Source organism: Pundamilia nyererei, unplaced genomic scaffold, assembly GCF_000239375.1.
Source record: "Pundamilia nyererei isolate P.nyererei 1_Seehausen unplaced genomic scaffold, PunNye1.0 scaffold00112, whole genome shotgun sequence".
Taxonomy (NCBI): Eukaryota; Metazoa; Chordata; class Actinopteri; order Cichliformes; family Cichlidae; genus Pundamilia; species Pundamilia nyererei.
The window spans coordinates 682,633-706,040 of NW_005187513.1; the positions used below are offsets into that span (position 1 = coordinate 682,633).

Genomic DNA, 23,408 nt, shown 5'->3' on the forward strand with positions numbered 1-23,408 from the left:
CCCCAGCATGGCAGCAGTCAAAATAACACAGAGGCTTCACAGACCAACTGGTGACATCATGTTGGCTCGGTCTTTTATATGGAGTCTATTTGATGGGTCTATGAAGAATGGGAGGCTTTCTGATATATAGAGTAGGGAGTAAATTTGTTAGAAAAGAGTGTGTGATTATTATGATAATGACAGCAGTGTGTGTATGTGCTTGTGTGCACGTGAATGAGCGAGAGTTAGAGAAAGTGAGAGCGAAAGAGAGAGATTTAGGTCACACTGGGACTTACAACTGCAAAATTAATATGCCCTCACTCCTGAAACATCAACAAATAATAAAATACTTTGCTTTACATAACTTATTAAGATGCTCTCTCCCTTATGCTTTCAGCATGCAAATTAATACACTGATCATTTGAATAATCATTTGCATTCCAGATCTCACAATTTCATGTCCAAACTTTAACGGCTCCCGGAGTTCTCGTTTTAACAGTAGCTACACAGACAGTCCTTATGGTTCAAATTATTTTAACATGACTATTCCAACCTAACAAGCATAAATTAAGTAAATTCCTATCTTGTGACAGAGATAGGCCATCTGAAGGAAAAATCAGAGTTTGAATTATTCAGCAGACCTTAATTTTACGGGTACTGTTGACTGTGGTGAAATTATAAAAAAAAAAAGTTGTGGGGCTGGCAGTGAAGGATGATAGTATATTATCTGTGAGTTTAAGAGTTCAGTGGCTATGAGGACTTCCTCTGCTGTCTCAGAGATCTCAGAGGAAAGAATGCTCTGCAAATCCATGTGAAGACTGAAAAGAAAAATTTAAAACACAAACGTGTGAAAGTACTTATGCTGAACAAAAGCCTGCACTTGAATCCCTTGCTTTCATTAGCTTTGCCAAGTAGCAGAAAAGTGTGAGGGTGACCCAGAGGTTTGCCACATAAATGAAGCAGGGTGAGGTGAAGGTGAATAAGCAAGAGAGACGATATGCTGGGGGTGGGGTTTAAAAGGCATGGTAGTTAAACTTTTTTCTGTCTCTCACTCTCTCTCTGTCTATTCTGGGCATCAGTGTGTCATGAAGGAATGTGAGGGCCATAAAATATCAGTGCCCTTGAGAAGCTGAAGAGCATTCTTGTCCCCAACTCTTAAAGCTGTCTTTCACTTACAATCACTTTTCCCGACTCACCCTTCGCTCTTATTTCAGAAGTAAGTTTAAAGTAGAACACAGGTGTAGAAGATGGCACCCATGGGAGAGATAACGTTTGGGAAAATTCCTGGGATTAAAAATATAATAATAATACAAACTTTCTTTCTGGCATCTTTCATCTGACGCACTAAGTTGAGTTTCAAAACTATGCCTTTGTCTCCGTTTGAGTCTGCACCCCCACACACCCATAGAGCTACCCCTTACATCACTACCTTGTAATTTCCATATAATAATTTAAACAGGAGATTCTATTCTCTGCTGCTTCTTTCGTTTTCATCCCATCATTTTATCCATCTTTTGTATTCAAGAATAAAAGCCATAATGAGAAAACAAGGTGCAAAATGATCTTTTCCAGAACCACTAATAAAAACCGCATTACACCCTGGGCTGCACCGCTTAATTACAAAAGGATGAAATCTTTTCTTCTACATCTGGAGAAAACATTGGCTGCATAAGACTGAGGGATTTACAGCTCCCAGTTCTAACCTTGGACTCCAGCACACAGCAATTAGGCAAAACATGGATGGACAACCAGAGCCATGAACTTCAGGAAGAGATGGCTATTCTCTCTTGACACAAGGGAAAAAAACCCCCGAGGTCCCACAGTTCCAAATAAAAATTGTAGTCCCGGGAAACTGGTGGATGACTTTTTTTTTTTTAAATGAATCCTCAGTAGTAGCCACAGATGGGTAAATCGGACTTTCCAATGCGCAGAGGACACCACATTACATTTTGTGTTACACAATCCATACAGAATAGGATGCCTTGAGGAAAACATCTATCAGCATTATCCCTATGACCTGTCAGAAATCCAGGTAACACACTGCTGAAGTTCTAAAATCCAACGGTAATCAATGCATCGCAAAATGGAACAACCTTAGGGTCTGATTTGTTAAGACAAATAAAAACTGGGAAACAACTTAGGAGCAATTGCTCTACAGGAAGGAAAGCAAGGGTCTCACAAGGCTGTCAAATAACTGCATGTTATGAAGTGCATATAAATCAATATCAAGTATATAAAAAAAATACTTACTTAGTAATAACAAAGCATTTGGTACTCAAACATCCTTTTTAAGTCAAAACGGGAAGGTTACAAGGCAAGGGAAATGTTACAACACTTAGGGGCATGTATCCATCCCTCTGTAGAGTGTTGCTGTCCCATGACTCTGCCCTGCTGGCCAAACCCAAACAGAATACCGGTCCCTGTGTGCTCATCCTGGCACCTAAATCCTCTCCCTCCTCTCATCTCTCTTTACCCCCACTTTAATGTACAGCTGCACTAAACACAGACCTCAAAACTGAGTAGTTTTGTGGCCCAGACCACACGGAGGCCATTAATCTGGTGGCTAAGCCACTGATGTATTGATGGCACACAGTCAGTAAGCTTGCCTGCTTCTGTCTCTCCATCCCCTTAGCTTAGGAGCTACGCTGCAGAGATTCACAGGAGCCCTGGTGTGGCACCCCAGAGTAGCAGTTACCTGTAAACTGACACTGTTGGTCTTTCAGGTGTGGTGGCTATACACCACCTGATCTGTTGACCAACTGGGCCTAAAGAACTTGAAGTCTGAAACTCAACTGAGTCGAGCTAAGAGCCACATAGCAGTTTTGCATACACTCACAATACATCATACGTATATGAGCAGGAAATTCTGCTTTCTGAATCACACACAGCAACATTTAAAAAAAAGAAATTCTGTTAAACTGCTGTCTAGGCTAGTCATATTTCCAAAATAGGAGAGAACTAACGTCAGCACTACTATTAATGTCTTGTGGAAATCAGATGGGAACCATAAATACTTTAAGAATACTGCAGAATACTGATTGTGAGAATAACGTGAAAAGTCTTTACTTCAAGCCGGGGATTTACGGCAATTTACTTATTTTCGGATGACGGTCAGTCCACATGGCAACTCATTTTACTGCAGTTTGACTATCAAATTTATAGATTTGAAGACACTGCAGAAGCTGTTGATTACATGGACTGATATAAGGGTCTTTTTGAAGAAGAAATATGACTATCAAATATTTATGTTCAAAGACACTGTAAAAACTGCTGATTATAGAGGCTGATAAGGGGGTCATTTAAAAAAAAAAAAAGGTATATCATTGCCAGGCACCTTTGAAGTAAGGTTTTGTGGAATTAGTAAAGAAAGACAGAAACAACTCGCTTGAAATATCATCTTTACAGAACTTTAGCAGGTGAGAAGTTTGTCCAAGATGTAAATGCTCGCTCAATAATCTCTCCATCTCCTACGATCAAATTAAGAACTTCATTTTACTGTTTTACTGTCACAATTGCAAAATTTTAAAATAAATTGAAGCCGGGAAGGCTTTATGGTGCTTGGGAGCCTGACCTTTTGATTTAGTGAGAGAATCAGTGTGTTGGTAATAATGTTAACAGCTCTGCAGTGAGGTTCGAGAATTTCTAACAGGCAGGAAGAGGACTTAGCTGGGAATCCCCCCTAAAAAATAAAATTTAAATTAAATAAAAGCACATATAAAACCTTATGCAAATCCACATCTCCACAGTTTCACTCTCCATGTTTTGAGTTACTTTTGAAAAAACGATTTCCACTGTAGAATTGAAAAAAAAAGAAAGAAAAAAAGCAAAAGAAAGAAAGAAAAGTGAATGTAACAATATTTTTTTAAACAATTACTTAATTGAAAAAAAACCCCTACAAATTTGGTGGGAGATGAACAGCGGTTTTGTCACTTTAGGCAAGTGCTTTGTGGTGTAAATCTACAGTGAGGCAAAGTTTAACAAACCCATAACCTACACTTTATGCACTTCTCACTTGCCCAAAAACACAGACAATCAAAACACAAAGAGCTTTAGGAACAGGAAATTACCAAAGAACACAGAAAATGTGTCGCTCTATCTAAAACAAACCCCGGACTGAGCACCTGGTTTATAATCCACCAGATTTTTAACTCTAGCAACTGAGGGGAAAAAAGCTGAGAGCTGAGAAAAGTCTATCCTCCCCTGTCAAAGGAGCTTTCTCCTTCCTCCCTTTTTGCTTTCATTCACTGTCACTGAGTAAGCCCCAGCAACACCCACAGTAGGGCCTGTGCACATACAATCAACACCAGCAGCAGCAACAGCTGTGCCACGGGTCAAAGCCTGACCCTTTCTCTGGCCTTCTCAAGGGGTGGGAGCTAGAAGAGTTGTGAAATTTTTGCACACAGCCAAACACTAACCCCTGCTAGCTCCCCCTTACATGCCTAACAGCCGCTCTCTTAAATCCACCCTGGTTCTCTGTGCTGTAATGCTCCTTCCTTGTTTCACCCACCACTGAGTAAGTGAGATTTGTTTGAAGTAAGATGCAAGAGTTTAAGACCCTGCAGGTGACTACTGAAACAAAGAGTGTAACCAGGGTTCTGGATCATAACAATGTTAACTGGGGAGTAAACAGAGGCAGGGGCCGACACAGAACTTCTCTATGAACTACTGAAAAGATACCTTTCATGTGCCCTATGGCATTTTAGATGACACGGCTGCTCTGTGTGTGCGCCTGCCTGTTCGTCTGTCTGTTTGTGTGTGCATTCACACACTTGTGCATGTGAAAGGAGAGAATGGGCTGTCTCCCAGGATGTGCAGTGAGCGCTTTATTAGAGTGGTAGTACCAGTAAATCAGAGCTCAGCTCTTCCTGGAACTGCTGCAACCTTTCCCACTGAGCACTATTACTGAACAATCATAGGCTAGCCATGATAATTAGCAGTGTATCCTCTAGCACCCCCACCACCACCCTCACTCCTGTCTGTCTCTCCATCCACCACCTACCAGTCCCCCTCATAGAGAAATGCGTCATACGTGAGAGGGTAAAGCGAGGCACCCACTCGCCCAAGTTTTGGACACCTCAGATTACCTTACGTTATATTTTTTGTCTTAATAGCAATGAGAGTAAGAATTTGGGCACATTCGTGAGAGAAGTTTAAGACACTGGGAGAAAGATATAATCACGACAAGCCCAGTCGGCAAGTAAAGCGAGAACTTAACAACAATTCAAAAACCCACCTTACCTACTGTAGGATGCCATAAGTTGCCTTACTCTCCGCTAGAGAGCTCTTGGACCAAGACCAAATCAACCAGACTGCTGTACACATCCAAAATACACATCAGCATTATTTGATTGCAAAACTACAACATTTTTCCAGAGTTGGAATCAAATCCATAACCTATTTGTGGTTGTTCTCCAACTGCATTCCAATGCATAGTCCAAGAAGACTCGAGTCAATCCCAGTAGTTCTGATCATTAACAGGGAGCGGTCATCATTGCTTGGATTCCCGCATCTGAGAAGCCAGTGCTTCTGCTGAGTAGCATCATCAGTGAAACACCTTAATGCCTTTTCATGTAACCACTAATCCCTTCATTTACATTACGGCCTCTTTTCCTCTATTATGTTTCATCATGATTATTTGCTCTCTGCAGAGTGTGGACATTTTCTTTCCTCAGTGTTCACTGATTCTTTTGGATTGCACTGAGGGGTAAAATAAGAGCAGTAACTCTACACAAGTTACAGATGTTTTCTGTCCGTTAATGGGCAGAACATATGATCAAAAGCCCTGTTCTTAACGGTAAGGCATGGGACAGTCCCTGCGACCGGCTGTGTAAGGCAGAAAAGAGGGAGTTGAATTTTTTAACACTCCTCTGTGCTCAGTAGGGAAGGAGCAGAACAGAGGAAGGGATTTCAGGACTTGCTTGGTTAAAGATTCCCCATCTGATAGTGACGGCACTTTCCCCCCCGTCTTTCCATGGCCAAGCGGCATCTGGAGTGGATTTTGTGCTAGCAGACACCGAGGAACATGATTACATTCGGCTAACTGCGCTCTAAACTGATTATGCATGTGCCAAGCTAATGGACTACATTTGCAAGAGGAAAAATAACATCCAATCAATCTCAATTACCGCCGATTGCACCGGCCCCCGAGACAAGGAAGGTAGCCAGCTAACCCCCCATGCTCCTCCCCTTTCCCCCAACCCTTGACTGGAAGCTGAGGCCTGTGGCTTGGCCTGGTTAGTCCCCACCCTTTCTGTCTGGCCAAAGCAGTCGGGCCTGGAGCTAGATGAGTCTCTCACCTCCACACTAAAACACAGTGAAGCCCCAAGGCCTGAGTGGAGAGCTGTATGTATATCACATTAGCCAGTGGAGGGTTCTCTAGGAGTGACCATCCTGTGAGCAGATGGGCGATCATCACGCTGTCATCAGAGCGACCAAAATCCCCATGATCCATGGGAAAAAGAGAAGGTATAAGTTAGTTTCAGTGCACAGGGGACTGAAGCAGAACTCACAGACTTCAGAATTGGTATCTCTGAACTGAGAGCACAGCACACAGGGGAAAAGAGCATCACCCCCCACTGTGTGGTGGTCTAGTGGTCAGGATGACTTGCTGGATCGTTCTGTGGTCTTTTGGAACATTCCAATACATGGGGTGGTGGGGGTGATATTTTTAGAAAGCCCTAATATGGGCCGCATACCACAGACTCTCAAATTATCCCATCCAGCTTAGCCCTCAGTTTAAACCTTCCTTTTTAATTCCAGTAATTACAGGCTCCAATTTATATGGAGCTGTGCACACAAAGGGCCTGTTTAATGCAAACCAGTTTGATTTGGGTGAAGTGTCCCAAGCATCTCCCACATCTTACAGCCTGTTTATGCTGACTTGATGATTTATTTTCTCCCCAAAAAGGTTAAAAATGGTGCTATTTGCATCAGATTTCTTTGGGGAAGCATAAATGAATGGTGATTTTTTCTTTTTTTGCGCATGCATAATATACCAAGTTGGTTTTACAGGCTTTTAGGGCACTGTGGTTTTCTGTCTGTCAGTATCTCTACCAGGACAGTAAATTCAAAATGGTAAGAAAACTGACATTGTCAAGTGGGGAGCCAGTACAGTGAAAAAACCTTAAAACCATGTGCTTGTCCGTTAAACATTGATGAGCTGTAAAACACTGTATTAATTCTTGTTGACTCATGAACATTTAGGTTTTGGAGTAAGGTCTGGGATGAGAAGAGCTTAAAAAGACCACTATGTTCTCTTGAGAGAGCAGGTAATTTCTGGACAAATGCACATACTCCCAGTCAGAAGATCAATTGGTTTTAAGAAATATGGAGCCATCTTAAGAGGCTTAAGTCATAAAAAATGATCATGCCTGGATGTGTTGTACATATTTAATCCCCCACAGCCCAAAGAGCAGTGTGACATGTCTCTTCTCTCCTAAAACTTGCACAGACAAAGAAATAGGGGAGATCTTTTTGGGGTTTGCACTACAGTTGAAGCACAAAGATGTAGAAGAAGTTATACTCTATGCGGCAAAGCAAAACATGGATCTTTCTCAAAAAGGTGTAAGCATGAGAGAAAGTAAGCCAGAGCTGGTCCATTTTCTTCTAATGGGAGACTGTTATTGGAATTTGGCCCAGTAAGTCCAGAAGCTAAGGTTAAGAGAGGAGGACCAAAGACTGGGAAACACATGCACTGACCTGACAAATTCACAGACTATGTGTTTACACTAAAATGTTAATATCAGAGTGTTTGTGTATGATAGCATTAAGAGTTCCCTAAAGTAGCCAGCTCTGGCTATGAGCACAGCAGCACTGCCTTCCTGCAGTGTAAACCTTGAGTTTGCAAGGAGCAGCCAATCAGAAGAAAGGTGGCTTAAAATAAGGAGGGTCTTTAAGGTAGAGGAGGCTGCACCCAAACCCCTTAAGATAAATAAGGATTATACTGAAGGGAATTAAAATAATTCTTAATATAGTGCAAGAATATAAATATGAAACTGAAAATGACACTATAATGCTATAACACTAATCTAAAAATGTCCCTGTGATCTCTGTTGTCATGGAGCAAACCACAGAATGACAAGCGAAACACCTCCTGACCTCTTTAAAGTAGCAACAGAAGCCCCGCTTCACACCTTCCCCTTTAAGAAAAAATGAAATTGATTTTTTTTTTTTTAAATTTTGCTGTTACTTCAATACAAAGAAGCTGTGAGGAGGAAACACGGCTGTCATTTCAGCCGGCCTGACAAACATTCATAATGCTGAATGATTTTTAAATGGACAAGATTTTTGAAGAGGTTCAAAATGACCACTTCACCTTAGTTTTTAATGCGGTTAAAACACCATGCTTGAGGTAGCACATTTTTCACATACCTTTTAATACCTCCATTGCACTGTCAACTGAGTTCTTTAAATACTCAAACAAGGATGCTGAAGCTAGATTACAAATAAGGATGACATCTATTAGGCAGCATTCAGTGCTTTGTGTTGGATCCTGTTGTGTGTGTAGTGTATGCTTATAGCAAGTATGTTTGGTCAGTGTTGGTATGTGTTTTGTTATCTGTGCGTGTGTGCGCAACTATGCCAGTTTGGGTTAAGCACAGAGTGGCCGAAGCCGCAGACACACAGGATAGGTACCTAAGTGGAATCAGGCCTGTTAGATTTATGGCCATTTGTTCGGAGAGTGTTCATCCACTGGCTATTATGGAATGATTAGAGGAGAAGGTGAAGCTCCAAGTCCAGCAAAAATCAATACGGCTGTCGAGAACAATTCAGCCTTTCCCGCTCCGAGGAGTATTAGCACCAAACCTCTGTCTCCTAACACTTCTTCATTCGTCTCCAAGTGATTCAGGCCCAAGCTTCCAAAACAGCTACGCCTGTTCTGTCCTGCATGTTCTTCTCATTGCAGCAGTGGGGCCCTGCTTCTATATGACAACTGGGAAGGCAGCAGCTACACGACAAAGCTTTCATTCATGCCTCTGGAGCGCACCGAGTAGCGGTGCAAAGCTAAAACATGTACTGTATGTTGCAGAGAAGCATTGCTTTAACGGGGATTCGTTTTTAAGATTTGTTTTGCATATTTAGCAAAACAAAGTTCTGAGGTTCAAAGACTAAAAATAATGTCAAATGTGACAATGAGTCTGTATTAAAACACTTCAAATGATGCATTAATGACAGAATTGTAAATCGGCAGCTGTGTTGCATGAACAGGACAAGGCTGAATAATGGGTTTGATAAAAAAATGAAAAATAAAAAACAAACTTGTGGATCACTGACCTTGTACAGTTTAAGGCTAGCCTCATGGCGGGAATTGACAGTGTGCATCCTCAGCTTCTCCAGGCTATTAGTGTAGTAGTCGCAGGCATTGCACTTTAGGTGCACCGGATTGCCTATGGCCACACATTTCAGGCGCCATTCGTTGCCTTTGCCCCCTTCTTTGATGTGGGCCACAAGCTGGTACTTTTGCACATGCTTGTCTGTTTTGCAGTGCAGCTGGAAGTTGGCCTTGAGCTGAGTAGTGTAGTGGCACAACTTGCACTGATGCGAGTCTCCAACAACGGCACGCCACTCCTCCTCCGGCAGGCTCCGTTCAGCTCCCATATGCATGCCAAGCACATCCAGGTTATCAGTGGTGAAGCGGTTGCACACAGCGCACTGAAAGAGCTTGAGAGAGGGATCTATAGTCTGCGATAAACTTTCTCCCAGGGTCATCAGTTCTTCGGACACCAACTGCCCACCACCTAGCCGCACATCCATAGGGATTTCCCCACCTACTAGAACAAAGCAAACACACGAAGAGAAAACAAAACAAAGAGAAGAGAACAGTATCATCAGCTGAGACCTATTCAACGCATACAGTCTAGATGGCTATTTCAAGTAAATACATGCTTAAAAGAATGTGTCTGGTAGGTATGATATTATGTGAAGGATAATGCTCATTTTTTTTGTCTCTAGCCAACAAATAGCTCTGAGCTAGGAAACAAGAGCGCCTGGACATTTCTACAAAAGCCTTCCAATGCCAGAAAATGAACATGCACATTTTCACTGTTTGGACTGATGCTCTTTCATCTCCTGCCTGTAAATCAACTCTAAAGGTCAACAGAAAAAAGCAACGTGTTTTCTAATTACAGTAAAGACTTTCCAAGCTCAAAATACCGTGAATCAACCCCACTCCCCTTGTTCACACAATGATGCTTTTTATTCTTTTTAATTTGCACTACTTTCCTTGGATTATTTTCCACCTTTCTCTTCAGATTACCTCTAACACCTAACAGATTAAGTCTGCTTGGTACTGAGTCGAACCATAGAGCAGAGGGGGAAAAAACACAAAAAACTGCAAGCACATATCTTATGACACCGACCACATAATTGATGTCTGTAGAGTCTGGGAAAAAAAATGAATGCTAAAAAAACGAGGTAAGAGCCGGTGTTTTTGCCTTTGCTTGCTGATCTTTAATCTTTCACTGGCCAGACTGAGCATGCAGGCTTGACCCTGCCTGGCTTTACACTAAATTAATTCCAGCAGCTTCTTTTTATTTATTGCTGCAGTATGCAGCCTGTTCTTGGACTTTTCTCCATTACCTGAGTTTTTATAGCCAGGAGAGGGAGACCTTTGAGAAGCCCTGTGAAATCACTCACAGACCCAGCTCACCAGTCATGGCTCTTTATGCTCAATCATACAAAACCACAGATGCACACATATGTCATTATACCGTACCTAGCAGCTTTTTCCCTCTTGCACTTCCCTTTTCTCTCATTGTCTGTTACTATTAAGATTTCATTATTTACCATAGACCCCTTGTCCACAGCTAAATTTTGATTGCATGTCATCAGACCAAGCTTTTGTTTAATATAGGCTGCTTTATATTCAAACTATTTTAATGTGAACCTCTGTATATTAGGCCATCCTTTTTTTTGTGCTAGGGGATTCTTGAAAAGAAAAAAAGGTAAAAGACTGAATCTTTCCATTTGATCAGACTGTTTTCAAGACAAATGTTTTAGGTATATAACCATCTGACTTGACAGCTGTATTGCTCCACGGTGTGCTGTAACCATATTTCAGGACAGAGAAGTAAAAGTTGCACCTCTCTTTAACTCCTGCTCTTGATCTCGTATTGTCTTTATCAGGGCTGTAGTCCTGAGTTTTGGGAGCGAGGATAAGAAAGAAGCTGATATAACCTGAGGTCAGCACTTGCCATAAATTGTACCTCTTTAGAAATACACCCTACAGTAAAAAAAGAAAAGAAAATGAAATCCAGAATGAGAGCATAAAAAGTGCACCTCTGTGTCTGTTTGTTTAGGGATCTCGTACTGAGCCTTATGTATTATATGGTGGTACCGTTAATATCAGAGTGTTTGTGTATGATAGCGTTAAGAGTTCCTTAAAGTGTGACCATGGATAACACCACTGCAGTTTATGGGCCCAGACTGTGTAATTATTGCCTCTCTTGCAATATGCTTATTACTACTCACCTCACAGGAAAATGAACCAGATGGCAGAAGAGGGAAAAAAAATTAGTCACAGCAATAAATTCTTGTTTGTGTCTTCAAACTGGTGACAGTTGAAACAAGTCTGTACAAACTGTGTGGTTGTAACTGGTCCTACAAACACTTTGCTATGCTGCTGAATTACCCTTGCTGAGGCCTCTAACCTCCCTTCTTTGACCAAGATTAAATTTATAGCTGAAATTACTGACTTGGAAGAAACGGAGAACTCCAGCGGTGAAGTTCAGCAGCAGTTTGAAAGTAAAAAGCTAAGGCTGGTTGACTGTGTGGAAAGGAGGGGGAAAAGCATAGATTATACATGTTTGGCCTTCTAAATCACCTTGTATGGATATCACACAGTGAGCTTCAAAATTCTGCTAAATCATATCAACACACTGTCATTTGAGTGCCCTGTAAAAGATTGCATGAGTAGGGAAATAAATAATCTTTTGCTTTCTGTATGCTGCCTGGCACATTTATTATAAGAAAAAAAATGTTATGCTGGCCTTGTGCACTAGAACATTCTACCATTGCTGGTAAACACATATCTTATGGCATGAGAACAAAGCAGCTGCCTAAGTACAAATCCGTGATATGCCGGAGTACAGCATATTGTATTGCAGCTTATCGCTTTGGTTTGTTTTTCATTTGATAAAATTTTGCATTATTGTCTTGTGTTCGTGTAAATGAATAAATTAGGAATCAAGATAGAGTTCAGCTAAAAGGTCTAGTCATTGTTTTTTCTTTTTTGTGGGGAAATGCTTTTGAGAACCAAATGGGACATACCAAGTGCAGGAGCCAAGGCAGCCATGTTCGGATCTAGGTGAAAGCTCCCCATCAGGAACTGGGCCTCAGCTCCAGCTGGGTCTATCTTGAGGCTTGGTGGAAGGCTCATGTTCTGCGTCAGGTAATACTGGTAGAGCTCAGCCTCAGAGGGCGAAGGCATAGCACCCAAGCCAAGTCGCCCGTGCTGCATCTGAGTCACATTCTGCTGGAGCAGCATCATGTTGTGCATGTGCTTTTCACTAGTCATGTGAATACGAAGGTTCCGCGCCACATTGGTCTCGTAGTCACACACCTCACACCTCCAAGAAGGTTTGCTCTTCGGCTTGGTTGGGGAGGGGACCCCACAAGGTCCGGACATGTGAGTGGAGGATTGTGAAGGATGGTGGTGGGGAGGGTGATGGCTACTGGCCTGGGTGACTGACGGGACAGCCACCACTCCTCCTGGTGTATGTCCAAACACCTGGTCCTGTGCAGACCCAATGGAGCCTCCATTCTGCAGTGTCTGCATATTGTTCAGGTGCTTGTCTGATTGCATGTGGATGCTTAAGTTCCCCTTTGTGGTGGTGGAGTAGTTACACACCTACGAAATACAAGATCAGTTTTTCTTAAACTGTGATAAAATGATACAGATACAAATTGAATATCCTTAGCTGCTATATAAAATGCACCTAAATCAACAAAAAGTTATCTACATACCTCACACCGGAAGGGCTTGTATCCACAGGTATAGCTTTCTCCACGAGCCAGACGAGGGTGGCTCTGACCACTGCTGCAGTATACGCAAGAGCCTCCAGAGTCTGGGTGCTTCTCTTTCATGTGGGCCTCCAGAGTCTGCTGGTACTTGTAATGCCAGTTGCATTTGGGACACTTGAGTGTCTTGCATGAATTGCGTGAATGCATCATGGTCATGTGACCACCCAAAGAACGTGAGGAACCCAGAACAGTGTCACATTTAGGGCATTCGACCCCACTAACTCCACTGCCACTGGGCCCATGGTTCTGTGAACACTCACCCATTCCTGTTATGTCACAGGAACCCCCTGGGAGGGGGTGCGAGTGGCCATGAGATGAAGGGTGGAGGTGATGATGATGGTGGTGCACGTGGTGATGATGCAGAAGGGCTCCATTTTCCTCCTCTCCCTCTGCAGGGCAATCATTTGGTTCTGGAGCTGTGGCACTATCTCGATTGGCACTTTCATCAGGAGCAGCATTGGTGGACAGAGGCGAGGAGGAAGTGCCAGAAGTTTCATCCTCGCTCCTTCTGACGGCAGCTGTCACCAGTGCCATGGGAACAGTAGGTCCCTGGCAGTTAAAGCTCAGAGGGAGCTCTGAGGTCCTCCCTCCACCATCTGCAGTTGAACCCTCTTCCTTGACAGAGGAGGAAATGGAAGCAAGGGCTTTGCTGTTAAGTGTGGAACTGACTGCAGAGGTGCAGGGAGAAGGCTGGAGAGTGCTACTAGGCATTAATAAAGGAGATTTGGAAATGCTTTGGTTTGAGACAGCTGGTTCCCCCGCTTCACCCCCACCGCTGCTACTGTTACCACCACAGGCCATTGCAGTGCTTTCTGCCTCATCTTCCTCTGCCCCTAATAACAGTTCCTCGTCCTCCTCAGAGCCCCCGGTCTGGCTGGATAAGTGTGCCTTGCTTTCATGTCCCTTAGTGTTCCCATCTTCTCCCTTGCAAGCCAACTCTTTCCCAGCAGGCTCCTCTGTTCTCCCTCCCTGTTTGGGCAGGGCACTGGAGTCTTTGGCAGAGCCTGGGGATGAGGTAAGAGTGGGCGCTTTGGGAATGCTCAGCCCTCCAAGAGAAAGCACTGAGCCTAATGGGGTTTGTTGCTGCTGCTGTTGCTGGAGGCCAGAGTCAGAGTCTTTGTTCAGGAGGGTCTCACTGCCCCCACTGCTGCTTCCAGGCTCTAGATGGACACCACTAAATGTGCCATAGAAGCTCTGTCCAGAGTTAAGAGGGAGCAGCGTAGATGGCAGAGGAGTGCTCTTATTTTTTGGTTCCAGGAAACTTATGAGGGGCTCTTTGTCCTTCCCAATGCCCTGGATAATGGCAGATGCATGCTTATCTCCTAACAGCCGCCGCTCATCTTCACACAGTGTCATGCGGTGATCGTGGACAGCATGAGTGGCAAAGGAACGGGCATAGCCGAAGGACAGCTTGCAGAGAAAACACATGAGAATGGGCTTACCCTTGCCATATAGGGCTAGCCCATCAAATTTGGAGAAATCCACATTGTTGGGAACATCTTTGGATACACAGGACTTCTTGGCAGACCCATCGCTGTTCAGGTAATCCTTGTTGCTTTTGTGCCGCACATCGAAGACACGGAAACTGTGCAGGACAGGGCTAAGGCCTGCCATTGTTGAGGTATTGGGGAAACCTTGGTCTGAATTACCAAACCACTTTCCAAAGGACGAGGCTATGTGGAACGTGTTGATGATCTGTGGGTAAACTGAGGACGAAGTCCCAGCAGGTTCCCCTGGTTTCCCCCCACTCGAGAGAGAGTTTGTAGGAAGCAGGCCGGGTACCATGCCTCCACTACTTTGGATCAACTGACTGAGGCTCTCCACAATGTAGGCTGAGCCATCTGGTTGGTAGACTATCTCTCCAGCCAGGTTCTCCACATCACTACTCTCCTCTTCCTCTTCCTCCTCCCCTTCCTCACTCCCACTCTCAGGTGGTCCCTGCTGTTGTGTGGGCTGATGTCGCAGAAGAGTGGGCATACCTCCTCCCCCTGAAGCTATTGGCATCCCAGGAAAAGGTTGAAGACTAGGGAAACAGTTGTCAATCTCCATTTCATCTAAGTCCTCAGATTCTTCCTCTTCTCCACAGCTCACTCCCTCTTGGTCTTCTTCGTCAAGACCCTCTCCTCTGGGATGCAGCTGGCCTGTGGCAGAGCTATCACGGTGGGTCCGGGGTGATGTCTGCTTTGGCTGCTGCTGCTGCTGAGACTGTAGTTCTCTTACCCTGTCATGAGGTGCAATAGAGTTTTGGGACTGAGAGGGGTAGGGACCAGAGAGAGACAGCGGGTCCAGGGAAGGTGCCTGGTTGGTGCAGGTGACCTGTGAGCTATTGTGATCGTTCCAGGGCTGAGGTGGTTGCTGCTGCTGGGAGGAGCCGAGCCCATCGTCTGTCCCAGAAACCACGGGAGACTCACAGCTGTCCATGCTGATGCCTACATGAGGCATTCATCGCATCCAGGCCTGCAGAGACACAAAATGATTACGATAAGAGGTTAAAGTTGTATTTGGGACAGTAAGCACACAAACAGCACATAATTTATTTGCTATGTAAATTAGGGAAAGATCAGACTTATAAATATGAAAGGAAGACAATGGGGAAAAAAAGGTTTGAAAGAAAAAAACAAGCGAATGTATGGCGATGTATCGTAAGAGACAAAAGTCTGAGATATAATTGGAAAAATGACACCATGCTCATTACGCTAGATTAGGCACTTAAACACAATACCTGAGACAAGCACTAATAAGACTTCCACGATTCATCTTCCTGCCATATCACAAAGGTACCATCTTTTATCTTCACCTTCCAAACAACACCCCTAATCTTATATTCTGCAAATCCTACATCCGTTTTTAATTAACTTGCAGTCAGAAAAAAGGCAGCAACAGTCTAACTTAATGGATCAAATAGATTCCTTGTGAGATAATTAGACATTGAGAAGCCACCCATCAGCATGTCGTACATTTACATAACTAGAAGAAAAAAAAAAGGGAAAACTGTATCTAAAAAAAGAAAGAAATTCTTAAGAGTAATACTGTTACCACTCCACCTCCAGTGGTGTACATAGAAGAAGAATGTAATTCATGTGCATTATTGAGATAGATTTGTCTGGACGCTAACATGAGCAATAAAAGTCAGTATTTTCTATGAACCCAAAACACATAAGCTGGTTTGGGACTTCACTGCAGCTGTGTTTAGATCTTGCATCCAATAACCTCCACGCTTAGCCTGGTTTCAAACACTCCAGCCATCCTCTGCCTCTGAAATAATAAATGGGAGCTGAGCTTTCGGGAGCTGGCCATGCCCCGAGCATCTGAGAGACTCAACGCAGGCTGCAATTTAGAGCGCAGAAGAGATAAAATGATAGCGCAAGATACTGCTGAGCTAATAATTTTATTAAAGGGATGCAGCCAACATTGATTAAAGGGGGCAATCGCGCTGAAACCAATAACTCTGGGCTGCCCTTTAACCCAACAGTACTGAATATTACATGAGCAAAGTTTCCCGGCACCGAGCTCACTGCCATGTCCTGGTTGATTAGCACATTCACCGCTTGCACTTGATTTATTTACTTATTTACTTAGGGATGCAAATTTCAGCTGCGATCAGAATGGAGTCTACCCCACACCCTAACATATAAAGCACTGAAGGAGAGGAAAGATTGATAATGTCTGTCTGCCTCTTCATGAATGTCTGATGAGGCTTGCTTCCCGTGCAACATACCTGAGACCTCGCCAGCCTATGTGCACTCAAACTGCAAAAAACAAAACAAAAAAGTCATGATAAAGGACCCTCATTTTGTATTTGGTCTGCTAAATGAAGAGTCAATCGTGAGCAGTAAGTAAAATTAAATAGAGAACCATAAATACACACAAATTTCTGCTAGCATGGTCTGTCTGATTATTTTGTTTACATTCAACAAAAGCTAACCTCAGTGACCCTTAAGTTACTTTGCATATAAAATGAAAGATATTAGACTGGCTGGCTTATTAACATGATTGCTTTATACAGCCAGACATGATTTAGCGTTGGCTGCCATATTGAGTGAGGGGATACTAGCCTTACTGGTCTGTATTTATTATCTGCTCCATTAATAAGAGGCTATGAGCTCAACAGCCATTTCACACAAATGGACTGAGGGCAGTGAGAGTAATGCAAGAAAAAACGCGCCACATGTCAAACAGACAGTGATTCTTCAGACTAAAAGCAAGTGGATAAACTGTACGAAATGAAATGGGGGGTGGGGGAGAAAAAGTGACTCGTGTAAATGGACTGTCTCATAGGAAAACATCTCCATGTGTCCTGTCAGAACATGGAGTTTTTCACACTTTGTTCCTGTAATCTATTAGGCCCCTCCTTCAGATTCCACTGCCTGTCTCAACCAGGCCTGGGAACACTAGGACCACATGCACAACTAGTTTTTAAGAGCCCGGCTCAAATCCCCCCCACCTGGCTCTACCCTTCATGTGTTTCATGTTTTGTGGAGGTCCCTCTAAATGGTCTTCCATGCTTCATTTGGTAAACTAGATGATCAGTAAACCTCGATCCCCCAAAGAAGGGAGAAACCCTAGCCAAGCAACAGTGTGTAAAACAGAGGGTTAGACTTGAGGGAGAAGAGACTGGGATAAGGCCAACAATGACCTCTAAAGTTCTCTAGTCTCCTCTTTTCCTCGGGTTTAAAAAAGGTGAGTACAGTACCCATCAATTCACATTACCGCTCAAGATTCCTCAAGCAATTAGCAACAGACAGGATAAAACAATGACTCTTGATCAGTGCTGGAGCGCCGAGATAGTTTGGTGTGTCCAGTGCTTACAGAAAACAGAATTGCCCTTTAAAATCAAGATGGTGTAATTCAATAACCTGCAGTGGTTACTGATGAGCAATGGGATTGTCTGGAGTCGGAAAGTCGCAGATGGGCCAACTGATATAATGCTGTTTGTCTCTAGGAGGTCTGCTTGGCTCAGCGACACCTGTTTAAAGTAGGAAAAGCTTTAATCTCTAGGAGGCACTAAAGGAGTCCTGGAGACAAAGAGACGCGGTCAAAGTAGAGGGGAAGTGGAGGAGGCTGGTGTCTTTGTGTGCTGATTGTGTTAATAACCACAAATAAAAATGAGGGAGTAGACCACTAGAGATGACTAATACTGTTATTATTTACAAGTTACCTTTATGTACTGTTATACATTGCAATATTTAGAAACAAAAAAAATTGCCTTTTGAATACTGGCATTACAAAAAGTGATTCTGTCATGGCGTCTGCCCCTGTTTTGCCTTTTAATTCTGAATATGGGTCCACTGAGTTGACAATAAGCAGGCTGTGCGCAGCCAAAACAAGCCTTAGTTGACAATAAGAGATAATCACAGGGAAGAAAAGGCTGGATTCCTGAGCTGATCTCAGGGAAAGCATGATGATGCACAGATCCTAACTGCAGCATTCACCCCCTACTGCCACCTGCCATCAAAGACTTTATGCCAGAGTCTCCTCGCTCTTCTATTTTCTCTGTGGCAAAAAAAAAAAAAGGTTATGCTCGACCCCCTCCCAACCACAAAGCAGATAAGACTGAACCTTGTGAAAAGGCCTTGGTTTTAATGAACAATGTCAGAGAGTGGGTCTGGATGTCATTTTGTAGGGATGCAAAATGAGATAAGTTTTAAGATATGGGTCCTTTCATTAGGTGGGATTTACTGGCCAACTGAGGCAGGAATTAAAGGCTAAAGAAGCATCTGATTATAAGCATGCCTGATCACCTGCCCAAAGGCCTGGTCTTGCCTTTCGAAGACCCTGGTCTCTAGGGTTTCCTGGGGGAATTAGCTCAGACTCTATCCAAACTGTAAATACTGCTACTTAGGGGTGCCCTTACTCTTACTGCACATACGCATACTCACGAGTTGTGAGGGCACACAAGTTTGTTAACCTGCCAAGAAAGACCCCACACAATACACCAGTTGTGATTTTCAAACATGCATCAGTGATGTTCCTTGTCTGTGTCTTGTCTCTGCGCCATCACAGAGCCTGGCTAGCCACCGCAGGGTAAGGGGCGGTTATTGGAAAATCAATGGCATGAACGCTAAGCAAGTTACAGGAAGATGTGGGAAGGAAAGGTTCTTATTGATAAAGCAAGGGAAGGCTTTTGATGTTGCACTAGGGACATGCTCATTGATGGGGAAACCATTGTAGTCCTCAGGCAGAGCGGCGCATGGGTTTATCTTGTAAGCTTGTTTCAATTAATCACCAATAAAGGTATGCATGCATTGCACTTTTTAACATATGTCTACTTTAATGCCTGGTATGGCTTTAAGTCTGGTTTTAAGGCCCTTATATTTTAGTGACTGAACTGATATTTTTAAAACTTCACAAGTGTTTTTTCTTTTTCCTCTTCCCCCTTTTTCCTATTTTGTTTTGTTTTTTTAACTGCAGGTTTGCTTCCATATAAAGACCTTATACTCCACTAAGGCAAGATGTGAGTTTATGACTGATATGGTGTCACAGGAAGCTTAACTGCATGGTACCAAGAATAAATAAATACATGGCATTATCAGTAGAGCAGCATTGTGGTGCAGTGGTTAACACTGTCATAGCAAGAAGATCCAATCATAATTAAATATAATCAAATACATAAATATACCTCTTATACTTTAGTCATTCTTTATTAAAAAAAAAAAATCCAAGATTACTTTCATACTGTCACTGTGAACATCAACAGTCAATACTCGTTGTTAACTCTGTGGAGGTGAAGTCTTGGTTTCCTTGATCCCCATCACTTTAACTCAATTAGCAACAATTAACAATGAAACACAGTAATTTATTATGTGCTGTAAATATTCAGTCTACTCCTGTGCTAATGCAGACATAAAGGTGCTCCAGTACTGCTCCAACTGCAGGAGGCAAAAAGTCACCTCAGGTCGATGGCACTCGGCCTGTAAACAGGGCTTCCCGTAAAATCAATGATCTTCAGTAGGAGCTATCAGTCTGTCTAACAGAAATAGCCATGGCTGTGCTGAGTCTAAGGCAGGGAAGAACACTGCTGTGTGTTTACATCAGTGTGTGAGAGTAAGGGAGGCTGATCACTGGCCTGTCTGGGAGGTATTTCTCAAAGGCAGCAGAACTGAGGCATGTAGATCTGTCACGCATGCAGCTAGACAAGGCTTACAACTCGCAGATTTTATTACTGTGGTTCTTTTTGTGTACTTTATGCGTTAATCTAATGCTGGAACAAACGTATAAGTTACAGCCAAAATAATCCTTGCTGATTACAATATGAGCAAACTCAAATACCCAGGAGGTGATGTGCTGATTGTTTTAGTTTCACAGTACTCAATTTTAGTAATCATTTTGCACTAGCAAAACTGGCCAGTGAAGGCAAAATTGATTTGTTTGTAGTATCAATTGCCTCCTTTGTTAATAGACCTGAAATAGAACCTTGAAAATGATTTTACCCTTTATGCAACACCATCAAATCGTGCTAATCCATTCCATGTTGCAGAGCGGAAGAAAAGTTATTTAAGACAAATCAGCGGTGAAATCACAGGACAGAACGGTATGTTGATCATACACAGGGCAGTCTGATTAAATGATCAGACTTGAGCTCAGCTAAATTCCAAAACCCCTCAGTGGGGATTTACACATGGCACTAGAGTGTTTCCTCAGTTTTGGAGGGTGTGATAGAAACAGCATGCTGGTGTAATTAGAAGTAGTTAATTAGCTGTGGGTTAATTACTGGGTTCTGCAGAGCGATAGTGAAAGACCTGGTGGGGTGGCAAAGCAAAGAAGCAGCGAACACACAGCAGGAAGCTCCCAGTCTCCCACCAATTAGCAACCAGCATGGGGAGGGGAGCTTCTCTGGTGCACTCGGAGTACAAATGTATAAGAATCATTTCATTCAAACCTCTGTGCAAGGGAAGAGAAAGCAACGGTAGATAAAATTTTCATGGCGTTAGAAACATTTTAGTATTTTTCTTTTTTGGGGGGGATAGAAAAAGTGGCAAGGTACATTGGAATTTTAGACGACAAGGTGATGCAAATAATACAACAGCCATTAAGTCCACAGAGTGAACGGGAAATATTATAATTACTGCAAAAGCAACTACTTCCTACGGCAACAAAATCATTCTTCATTTTGAAAGGCTGCACTGCATTATTTTCCTGTTATGTCCCACGTGGTTTGTTAAGAAAGCTTTGTAATTTATAAGCGCATAAATTATCCTTGGAATTAAGATATTGATGTATAATAAGAGAAGGGCTATTGGGCACAAACTAATGTTCACCCCCAGGCAACCCAGTGCGCAGAGCAATAGGGTGTCTTTAAAATCGCAAGAAAGACTGTGAGAATGAGAATGAGACAGAGTGAAACTCTGCAGCTGTATCTTCCAAACAGTTATCTGATAAGTTTGATATACATTATCCATTTCTGCTCAATTTTAGACTAACAGACATGGATATTGAATGATTTGTAACAGTCTGAAATGCAACCTCACATACTTTGGCACGCCGATCTGACTTTCCCATAGTGTGGAATGCAGAAAAGCTGAAAGGACAGATAACACTTTGTGCAGTGGTCTTTCAGGGTTTAATCAATCAGAGAAGTACACGCTGATCAGATTGGGGACGATGCAAGTTAAAAAAAAAAAAGGAATGCCCCAGATAGATATTTGCAGATGTACAACTGCGTTTCCTGCAGTTTAGCACAACAGAGAGAAAGAGAGAGGGAGAAAGCGAGAGAGCTAAAGACACGTGTCCACTGAAAGGTCAGGGACAAGGGGGAAATGTGCTGATCAAAGTCTTTGAGCCCCCGGACCTTCATTTCTACTAATTATCAAATCTTCCCCTATTTATATCTGCGGGAAGCAGACGGTCTCTAAAGAGAGGATGGAAGTGAAATCTGCAAACTACAGTGCTTTCAAAGCTTCTGTGTGCACTCACTCCATTTCATTTGTTCTACGGTACCAGGAATAGGGTAGTAGAAGCTAAGAGAACCAGTGAGCACAACTAAATGTTGTGAATAGACTGCAAGGCTGAGCAAACTGTAAAATTCTTTATCAGTGCCATTCTTCAGCGGTGGAAATGTTATCTGTCATTGCATGGTGCTATACAGAGATGTGGTCCACATACAGTATGCACAAATGTGTGAAGACACACCTTCTTGCAGCTTTCAACTAAGGAAACCACAAACAGACTTGTTAAAGTGATCAATACCATTGAAATATTAAACCTTAAGAAGCCACATTATTGATTGGGACCCAATGATAAAATGGTTTATTATCACAATTGTGGGGCTTTATGTAAATGTTCATCCACCATGTGCTGTGGCTTAATATGAACCTTCCCACACACACAGACGCACACATAAACGTATACATAGGCACATGTGCACGCATACACACACCTTCCAACCCACTCAGCTCTGCTCTTTTACCCTGCCATCTAAAACCTGAGGGATTGGAGGGATTGGGGCGGACAGGGAGTTGTCATTACCACTACTTCTGCATCCATTAAGGAGAGCTGACACTGATCAGCATACTGAGCCTCTGTTGACTGAGAGAGGAGAAAAGGGATCTAGCCCCTAGAACAACCTGGCAGCTCTGGGATCTAGTCTAAGGGACATCAGGCTGGTGTTACTTTGAAGGCAAAGCATGCAGGTGAGCACAGGACTCAGACTCTATGCGAGGATCACGCCCTAACAGACAGGTCGGGGACAGGTATGACATGTCTATAATGCTGGGTCTTTCTGTCTAATCTGGAAAACAAATACCTTAGTAATGACCCAGTCCTGCACCTGGTAAAACACAGGCTTCACCAGCACCTGGAATTAGACAAATATCTGTTCGCTAAGCATTCTTAAAGCAACACGCTCAAAAATACTTAAGGTAATTTAGAAGGTATGAATATATGATGTAAAGATGCTTTTTTTAAAGAAATAAAATGTAGAGGAGAAACAGCAAATGTGTAATATTCCGCTAAAATATTGGTAAGTATTAAGGCTAAGGTAGGACATTAAACAGTGAGCAAGACTATGAGCAGTTGAGTTAAATGACACAAAGGCCCAGAAGTAAAACACAGAGCCAGTGCCACAAGCCTGCGAGTTAGAGGCCAGTGTTCGGTTAAGTATCTAAACCTGAGCAGGGTGATAAGATCCCTTTTAGAAGGCATGTGAAGGCCAAATGACCAGGAAACCCGAGTAATGTGGGTGAAAGCTGTCTGGGGTGAGAGCAGAGACGTGGAAAGTCATGCAGCGTTATGTGTGGAAAATGGAAACTTACTATCTCTTTTACACACCTCATACTGAGAAGAACTGCAGTCCCATTCGCATAAGCTTGTATGTGCATATACCATATCATGTGTAAGCACACACACACACACACACACACACACACACACACACACACACACACACACACACACACACACACACACACACA

The 23,408-nt window shown here is 43.0% G+C and overlaps 1 protein-coding gene across 3 annotated transcripts in view; it reads right to left on the bottom strand.

Annotated features, from left to right (window-relative positions):
• Positions 1-23,408, bottom strand: part of zfhx3b (zinc finger homeobox 3b) — a 143,067-nt gene that overhangs the window by 69,892 nt on the left and 49,767 nt on the right. For 2 of the 3 annotated variants that reach the window (XM_005741600.1, XM_005741599.1), the window contains exons 2-4: positions 12,943-15,456; positions 12,247-12,826; positions 9,253-9,749 (exon numbers count right to left, since the gene is read on the bottom strand). In XM_005741600.1, coding sequence (XP_005741657.1) covers positions 9,253-9,749; positions 12,247-12,826; positions 12,943-15,441 — 3,576 coding nt within the window. In that variant the 5' untranslated portion in view covers positions 15,442-15,456. The remainder of the gene's footprint in view (positions 1-9,252; positions 9,750-12,246; positions 12,827-12,942; positions 15,457-23,408) is intronic. The other variant, XM_005741601.1, reaches the window with a different exon arrangement.